Source organism: Buteo buteo, chromosome 1 (genome assembly GCF_964188355.1).
Source record: "Buteo buteo chromosome 1, bButBut1.hap1.1, whole genome shotgun sequence".
Taxonomy (NCBI): domain Eukaryota; kingdom Metazoa; phylum Chordata; class Aves; order Accipitriformes; family Accipitridae; genus Buteo; species Buteo buteo.
Window position 1 is genome coordinate 66,964,840 of NC_134171.1, and position 9,758 is coordinate 66,974,597.

Genomic DNA, 9,758 nt, shown 5'->3' on the forward strand with positions numbered 1-9,758 from the left:
CAGTAGGCATGAGTCAAAACAAATAAAATAACAACAAAAAAATGAGGATCACTTTGCATGATGAATTTGTAGCTCAGAGTCAACCACCTGTCATGCAGACTTGGCAATAGCTCTGGGCTGCTCTGTGTTTGGTTTAAGTCAGTAGTATGTGTTCAATTTTTTGATAAACAAGCTGGGCTCACTCTGCGCAGGCAACTTAGAGCTCAGCTCACTTCGTCCAGGCAACTCTGCAGAAGTCTGTTCTTTTCACATAAAAAGAAACCACTGCCAGCAATCACAGCAAGAGCAAAAGGTAATTTTAAATACTTCTCTCTTGACTTCTTATTCTGGACCTCACACACTCTCAGAGTCCTGACTGCTTCTAGACATGTCAGGATAAAAATTGTTATTACAATTCTTACATGCAACAAGCTCCAACTCAAACTGAAAATTATTCATGTAATAAATCAGAACACCAAACATGTACAGCCAGATTTTATTTACATTCTAAAATCACTTTGCATTTTCCCACATGCTCTCACTAAGAGACATCGGTGTCATATAAAATCTTGGGCTTACAGTCTTGAGAGCTTGATAGAAGTTTTCTTGTACTACACAGGACCAGCAGAGCAGCTTCACTTGTTGAAGCTTCTACGAAGGTTGAAGTCATTTAAGGATAATCAAAACTTACATTGTAGGATAATCTCATTTGCATATTTTCAGAAACAAGAATGTTTTCACCAGCTTTTATAAATAAACAGTATAAAACAGCTATAGTTATGTAGTACTTACACTTTAGCTGGACTAAAATATCAGTATTTATATTAATTTCAACTACCTGTTTTCTAAAGGCTCTTCTACATTTTTTAAGTCTTTTCATTTCCACAGATTTCCAAACACAATCCCTATGAAGAGCAGAACTCCTACAGTACGATTTGAAGCAAATTTCTTCCAACAGTCTTCAGGTTTGTCTATGTCCAAAGTGTAAATCTGCAAAAGCACAGTATAACATTCTAGGATTATTATTCTACAGACTCATAAATATTTGACACATCACAAACAGACACAGAACTTCAAAAACAGAATCTCAAATTCCAAAGTCTACCCTCACCGCCACAATAAACAGGAATACTCTGTGCTTACAAAGGATTTTTTGCATAACTGGCATCTCTAGTTACCTGACAGATTTATTCAACATATAGCAGAAAAGTCAAGGGTCATATATGAACATGATTCCTGGACCCTCTCAATGAAGGACAGTATAAACAGCCCAGATACTGGTGGGACTGGTTTGACATTTAAAAATGCAAAGTTATCTGGGCATGTAAATAAGTCTTTTTGAGATTTTCCTCAGTAGGTAGCCACCTAATTCTTCTGTGGGAACTTTAAATAAAAATAAAATCCCCCAAACCTGCCTGCACTTTTAAATCTCTGCTGCAAGGTGTTGCTCCGTGTTTCAATAGAGACAAGGCACTGGAGAGCCAGCAGTGAACCAGGCTAACTGGAATTCACAGGAAGATGCCCGGCCCTGCCTAGTCACACAGTACTGGTTTAGTCCAGTTGCTCTCAGCCATGTTTGTTCAACTCTCTTGCAAAAAAAAGAACCAGGACACCTGCAACAACAGCTAGACGCAAGGCTTGCCCAGCCTGGCAGCTATCTGCTGTGAGTCACAACTAAAGGTGAAAAAAACCACACAGTGCAGCAAGAGCAAAGTTACTGAACAATATTCCTGGAAACAAAACTTGGTGCAAAAGTCTTGAGAAGGATGACAAGAAAAAATGTTAAGCAAGACAAGTGAAAGGATTAATAAAAAAGTACACCCCAAAACCTCAAACCTTGCAATTCAGCCTCTGAAGGAGTCAGAACATATTCAACTAAAAGAATTGAAACTTTCCCTGAGAGACTTGTTCCTCTGCCATTTGCAGTTGTACAGAGGTGACAGGGCTGGTTTCTGATCAAATAATCTGAAATGCTGTCCACAAGCTTCTAAGACACAATGTTATCCACACCCTTGAAAACCTGTCAGGCCCTCAAGCACAGGGAGCTGAAAACACTGAACTGACAAATAAAACCTAACAGCAGCCAAAGCATGAGATACACCTTCAGAAATGCAAAGCAAATAAAAGATGTTATTTTTCTATGAGTGAACTTCTTGAATGGGGTAGAAGTTTGACATCTTCATGACCCAAATTCCTCTGTCTCAGGCACAAATTCAATGAATTAAGGAAAACCTACTCCTCATATGTCTTACTCAGCGTTCTAAACTCAGGTAGTTAAGCACATGTTCAGAAATCTTGAGCAAGAAGATAAGCATGAGAATGTTTAAGCAGAACTAATATTAAAATAATCATTCAAAAAGAAGCTACTCTGTGGTACACGGAACAATGCTGCTCTTGTGACTTTAGCAGCCTACAGAATTGTTCTGCACTCTTCATGACTTAGATTCAGTAGGGCTGCATTCTCACTTATGAGAACCCTCCCTGCAGCAAAGTCATTTCCATTTGTGCCAAAACTACAACGTAAGGCCTCTCTGACAATTCAAACTGTAAACCATTATATAGTGGAATGTAGTATTCTTCCCTCATAGATTTCCAAGCACAATTACTATGAAGAGCAGTGGCTGACAAGTACCAGATGACATCATCACAAGAATTCTCTTGCTCAGAGGTATGTTTAATATCCATCACCTGCATGCACTCCTCCCATTAAAGTGTAACATGAGTCTAATGTACTTTAAAAAGTTTCACATTAACCACAGACTTAACTTCTCCAACTGTCCATGGTTTTACTACTTGCAATGCACAAACCTCTTTGCTATCACTCACCTATCAAGACCAGCAATTAATTTTCACATAGACTGGTCACTACAAGACTGGGCAACACAGTTGTTAGGATTCAGAAAGAACAGGGTTACAAGATCCTATCTGCTTCTTTCACTGACAAAGCTATTTCCTTTCTTTCTGTTATTCATTAAAATTTCTAAACTAATACAACTACAAGACTGAACTGGATTGTTCTCTGCTGTAAAAAGAACTGTGAATTAGAACTGTCAATTGCCATAAAATTATAATATTAACATCTGCTGTAGATGAAGTGTACAAGCCACAGAAAATTTTGTTATACTGTCAGATCCCAGACTGAAGCTCGAGACCACAATACAGAATAATTATTTAGATGTAAAATTAACCATCTCTAAGAGACAGAAGACAAAACAGTCATTTTCACATAGCTACTGTACAGCATGTTATTAAAAAAAAAAAAAAAGCCTGCATGTGTCCTTGATACTGTAGACCATACAATTTTTTAAAGGAAGTGAATGATAATAATGTACATCAATTGTAGTCTCAGATTGTATGTGCTGAGCAAGAGCTGCATCAGAACAGTAAAAACTGCACAATCTTGCAGGACATTGAGGTGGATCTAGCTGCAGCTGCTACTGGAAGCAAGATTCCCTTGAGATCACAGCTTTACACGAAGCAGTTCTTTTGTTTAGGAACAGATTGAAAAACAATGCTGTACAATCTGTGGATGGCTGGAGGTCTGTTCAAATGAAAGGTCTGCAAAAGGTACTTAAGAGAAGCAAGCTTACTGTCAGAAGACTTCAGTTCTCTTTACAGGTATTGTTTTTTTTAGGTAGTTGGTGAATTGATGGGAGTTGAAAAGCACTCTGATTTCTTATCAAGAACTTCCACATGGAAAAAGTATAAATAAATCCATCAAACCTGGTGTGCTAGGTGAGCCCCTACAGCAGCCACAGCAGAGTAATACGGGAATGTCTGGTTACAATTCATTCCTGCTATGCACAAACTCAGGAGCATTGCAAGGCTGAAGCCACCGAGCCACTGCTTCGTGTCCTCCTTAAACTGTAATGCTGTTGACTTCACACCGATAATGATGTCGTCCCTCTTATCCTAGAATGAAGGGATGAATTAGCAAAAAAATCCACAATCCAACTGCCACTTCATAAGGAAAATAAGAAGGGAGGCCTTGCTTAAGTTTCCAACGCTTCTTACTGGGAACCCAATTTAGGAGCATTTTTAGGTCCCTACATTAAAATTTAAATTAGAAGGTTGGTCCTTAGACTTGCTTTAGCAGCCAAGAGCTAATACCAACATCAAAGTTATTTACACAATGCCAATGCGTAGGCACACAAAGTGCATTATACTTCCAGCTTTCTACCTGATACATAAAACATTTGCAAACAGCAATAAAAAGTGCAAGGGCTGAGGTTTCTTTGGTGCTGTTTTAGCTCAGCTGAGCATGAAGAACTGCAACAGGTTAGTACTGCTGTTTGACAACAAAGTTGTAAATTAAACACACAAACATACACAGATAACTAAAACTTCCCACTGTTACTCTACCTGATGTGCATAAATAGTATCGTATACCAGCGTCCACATTACTCCAGCTAAGTACAAGGGCAAACACACAGACCACTCACATGACCCTCTGATGGCAGACCAGCCAAGAAGGGCTCCCCAATTAAATGTAAGTCCTAAAAACATCAAGAGAGTAAAAAAAAGAAAAGAAGTTACAAGATTTCCAGGAGCAATCTAAATTACATGTATAGAATTAAATATTATTTGTTCCAGGCTGTATCATAACAGCAGCTCTTTGTACAACACTGGCATCTCTATTTTTCTACCACTTATTTTCAGGCAGGTAATAAATACAAGTAAATTGACATTAAATACCCTGGACATACAAGGATAAATACGTATAGCCACGCATTTTTCCCCAATTTAAATTTTACTTCACTAGCATAGGGAAACATTTGCACAGAACTATTCCAGTGTACTCAAACAATGGGTCTAAAGTTAAGACGCTTAGATGTTAGTATAAAAAAAGACGTTGGTATAACTGACTGCAAGAGTGCACAGCAGCCAGCTATGGTACTTCAAGGCTGAAAATGACAATTTGGGTTGAAAAGGCTGAAGGCAGCTGGAATGTGAAGGCCAAGATACAAAGACACCTGAAATATAAGCCCCATCAGTGTCTGCACAGGAGTTATATTAGAGGCTAAAGACTGAAATGCAGGACAAATGCATGTTTAAGAAAGGTTTAGAGATAACCCCAAAACTAAAGCCAATTCTCAAATGACAAATATTTATCTTCTCCCTCCTTTCCTCCCTCCCCTCACTCTGTCAAAATAAGGAACTGTTTTTAACAAAAAAACCCCAGACATTAACTCTTATATGTGTTATAAATTGTTTAAGGAGCTTCTGGCACAACAGAACTTTGTCTATATGGTATTTTTACTTTAAAGTTATAAAAAAAATCAGATTGCTTAAGTTCAATTACTAATTTGTAAAACACCCCAAAAACTCAATCAGAAGAAAAAAACAGTAAAAAGTATTTCCAGCTCACCCAAAACTAACTGTGGCCAATATGTTATTCTCTTCATCAGGGGGTAGGTTATCACAAGAGGCAAAGAGGCTGTTCCCAGAACAATACTGGAAAAAGTACCAAGAGGTTTATTGTTTGCCAGTCTAAAGATCATAAGATACAGCGCAGCGTTACAGGAGCTGTACATAGTACTGAACTAATTCTTTTACTTTCACATATAATTCCACAACTAATAACCTCCTCCCTCTGGCCCCAACACCTTTTCTGCTGAAAATCTCTGTGCTTAACTCTGGACCTGGAATCAAAGTTTAAAAACCAAAAGATAACTTATACGTCACCTATAGTAATTCAGAGACAGAAGCACACAAAGTGCCAAGCTGAGCTGTCCCCCAAGAAAAATGAAGGCCTGAAAAGTAGAGATATCTCCAGCTGCCAGAGGCCTACTTGCTGTCCTTGCAACCTAAAAATGAACAGAATAATGTTAATATAAAATCCAACATAACACATTCCAATATATCTTAAAACTAAAAGCCACACCATTGGCATATAAGCAGAAAAATAAACAGGTCACAGAATGTATGAGACGGAGTTCCTTCAATGATAAAAACCTAGCATATAATCACAGACAAAAGCTGTATTTCTAAGCAGCAGTGTTTATAATAGAAGCATGCAGGCTTTAAAAACTAGAGCAGAAATAAAGTGCCACTTGTGTGCAAAGAGGCTGATTAGAAACACTGTAGACATCTTGTATATGAATTTTATTACCTTGGGGGATGGGGATCAGACTTAAAAAGTTGTGAGCTAGCTAACCCAATTTCAAGCAGCACTTCTGTGCTTAAGTGATTACCATGTAAAATACTGTAAAGATGCAGGGCTTCTCTAGCACACCTAACCATTTTTAGTAACCGTGAAAGGACAATTAATTTAAGCCTAGTTGGGATACAATGGAGTTTAGAAACTCTGTCTGGAACAAGAAACCATACAAGGCGAACTGAAGGAAGAAACAAATATCAGAAAAAAGTTAAATTGAAATGTATGGCGGGTAACTTGCCAAAGGTGATGATTGCCAAAAGAAAAAAAAAAGACAAAAGTTTTGCATGTTGATGAAAATAGTATAAAGTCTATTCAAAGAGGTTTGAAAGCCAACTTTTTACAGAAAACTATGTATGTATAAAGTGTTCCGCAAATGCTTTAATAATGTGAATTTAAATAAGCTCTTTTAGTTTGTTCTTCCCCCGTATCAGGTTACGTTGAATGTCAAATACTGTTTTTGCACTTTAAACATGTGCTTAAGATATCTGTGACCAATTCCACTGCACATCGTAACTAAACATGGGATGTTTCATTTAAAGACAAGAAAAGCAAACATTTACCAAATAATCAGTAACAAAAAATCTAAAACCCCAAACCACCATCACCAACACAACACAACATCCTGCTATTGACCTGGCCTGTATCACACTTGTTTTGAAGATACCCTTTTAAGATACGTAACAGTGAGCTGCGACGGGAATTTGTAAAACTTTAGATCTAACCACATGACATTAATGCATAAATGAATTCACTGTACTGAAAATTCCACCTTTCTAATCACACACCTTACCCTGTCAAATATTTTTAGCATATGTAGTTGTTAATAACCTCCAAACCCTAAACCACCCAAAGCTGCCACAAAACCTGTACTGATTCATTGCCTTCCCAACAGCACAAATATAACAGTACTGTAAGAAGAACTTAACATATCGGGTTGGCTTGTTATCCTGCCTCTTGCCAGCGCCGAAATCCAAACCTCAAAAACGGAGGAACAGTGTAGGAACAGAAAACAGGACAAGCAAACAGTGACGCATCACTAGGATACTCCCCTCCAAGCCTATACATTTGCACATTTCAACATCTGACACTAAGCACTGCCTTTTGCTTATTTCCCTCTTCTGAGCAAAAGGGAGATGAAGAATACAACATAATAGAAGAGGATTGGTTCAGGGTTGAGCATGATAGTCTTAACAGCCCTTCTCATGAAGAAATTAACAATACTCAAGGAAACCCTGCTCCTGAAAATTTAAAAAAAAAAAAAAAAAAGTCATTCTTGGGTAGATCATAACTAGCAAGTGTCGCAAAAAAGTGGGGTTTTTTTTGTTCTGTCACGCAAAACAAAGTTCAAAAATAATCTTGATCAAGTACTACCTACAGCTGACGACAAGGTATATTTCATCTTACGCAGAGCTAAGTACTCTAGAAGACTTACTACAGTCCTAGACAGAGAAATGTTACACAAAATAAAATGCTTTCTACTATTGTAGGAGGAAACATAGACAAATTAATTGCATACTTCTCGGATAGAAACACGGAGGAATTTCTGAACCTGGCGCCCTATGCCTGCCCTCAGCAAGGGATCACTGGCGATGTTGGAGACGACTGGACGTGCACTTGGTTAATTAACCAGCAATTCGCTTCCCTAGGTCTCTGCAAGCCCACGGGGCGCGCTCTACCTTTTTGTCATAGCCGCGATCCCACATGTCGTTGATCGTGCAGCCGGCTCCGCGCATGAGCACGGCTCCGATGCCGAACAGGGACAGCATGTGCCAGTCCGGCAGGCAGCCCGGCTCGGCAGCCAAGCCAACGCTCCAGGTGCACGGCAGGTACAGCAGCCACGTCCCTGAGGGAAGACAAAATCCGCGAGTGAGCGGGGCGAGGGAGGAAACGAGGAGCGGGGGGCCGCGGGACGGGGCGGCGGCTCGCTGCCGGGGAACGGCGTCGCTCTTCGGCAAGACCCTCTGCCCGAAGCAAGGGAGCGGGTGGCCGGGGCGCGGTGCTGAGGCCGCCGGCACAGGACCCCCCCCCCCTACCCCGCCACACCGCCGCTCCCTCACGCTTCGCCATGGCTGCCGCGTCGCCATAGTTACCGCGTCGCCATGGCTGGGGCGCCACCCCCCGCCCCGCTCACCGGCGGGCTGGTGCAGCCGCATGAGGCGCAGGTAGGGCCGCAGGGGGCCCGGCGCGGCGCGCACCAGCTCGGCCGCCGAAAAGCTGAGCGGCCGCGGGGGTCCCGGCGGCGCGGAGGGGCGGCGCAGCGGCGGGGCAGAGGCGGCGAAGGGCAGGCGGGCCACACGGAGGCCGGGGGCGCCCCGACTGAGCAGCGCCAGGAGCGCCGCCATCTTGCCGCCGCGCTTCCGGCGCGGTGGTGTCACGCGGCGCCACGCATGCGCAAGCGCCCTCGTCTTACCTGTGCGAGGGAGCGGGAACGGGTCTGAGGTGGGACGGGGTCGGGGCCGGGGACGGGCATCGGCATCGCCGCCGCCGCTCCGCCAGGCTTGGAGTCTGCTGCCTGGGGCCTCACTCCCGGGAATCGAAACCGCTGCTCAGGCCGGGCGGAGTCCCCCCCCCGCCCGGCGGCGCTGAAGCAGCCGTGACCCCCTAGGCTGCGGGGCCCGGCAGGTATCAGGAAGAATCGGCCTGCCGTGGTCCTGGCACGGATATTGAGGAGCGTAGCCAAGGCACGGGGTGTGAGGGAGGCTGGAGCTTCGCCTGCCGTCGGCTTCGAGCAGTGAGTCCTGACAGAACACCCGAGGGGGACCAGTGGCGAAGCAACAGGATGCACAAATTGAATAAATTTTGTAATCTTTAGTTACTTTACCTCAGCACCTCGCTAAAATCATGTGTTCTGGTTTTACTACTAAATTTCTTCAAAATCTTCTGTGCTATTTGCTGAAATCCCATAGGTGACTGTATGTCATCAAACATATCAAGACATACATGTTCATGCATCAGCATGTGCCTCATCTCCCAAACCTTTCCAGACTTTAGTTAATAAAAATTTATGATTTCATGTATGGCTTTTGGATCTCTGTCCTTATTCACTCAGTTCTCCCACCATCTTATGTGAATTATTGCATAAACTGGGGAGGGAGGGGAGCTTTGCACAGAGCCATAAAAACTTTGTCTTGCATGGCACGGTTTCAGTGATAAAATGTCCGCAGATGTGCTGCTGAAAGATTCCTTGGAGAATTCAGTGTCCCTGTAGTGTATAACTTCTGTTTCATTCCACACTTCCTTCAGCTTGAACGACTGACACACTGACAAAAACCAAGGGAAACCATTTTGAACTTTAATTTCCCTAAATGTTAACTACCAGGGGGAAGTAAAAAATCAATGTGATAGAGAAGTGACTTTCGCATCTTCCCATTCGCTGTTTTAATGAGCAGTACTCGACAGCAGTAAAAGGATTTGCACAGGATCATAAAAGAAACAGTTGCTCAACTCTGATGGAGTGTAACTAATGTGACCTTGGCTCTGTTTCATGCTGACAAGGTCGGTCATCATGGGCTTTATTCAGTTATGGACCAGTGCCTAAGGTGTGTTGGACCAGTGCATCTTGGAGGGCAGCAAACAAGTCCCGGCAATACGCACCCATGGCCTTTCTGCGTGCTGTGTC

General features: G+C 42.3%; 1 protein-coding gene across 1 annotated transcript; it reads right to left on the reverse strand.

Annotated features, from left to right (window-relative positions):
- Positions 1-443: 443 nt before the first annotated feature.
- On the reverse strand, positions 444-8,545 carry COQ2 (coenzyme Q2, polyprenyltransferase). The gene is made up of 7 exons (XM_075034719.1): positions 8,271-8,545; positions 7,816-7,982; positions 5,665-5,786; positions 5,348-5,433; positions 4,342-4,475; positions 3,703-3,891; positions 444-969 (listed from the first exon to the last, which is right to left on the reverse strand). Exons 1-7 carry the CDS (start codon positions 8,479-8,481, stop codon positions 856-858), a joined length of 1,023 nt encoding a protein of 340 aa, XP_074890820.1. The 5' UTR covers positions 8,482-8,545; the 3' UTR covers positions 444-855.
- Between the last annotated feature and the right edge of the window lie 1,213 nt (positions 8,546-9,758).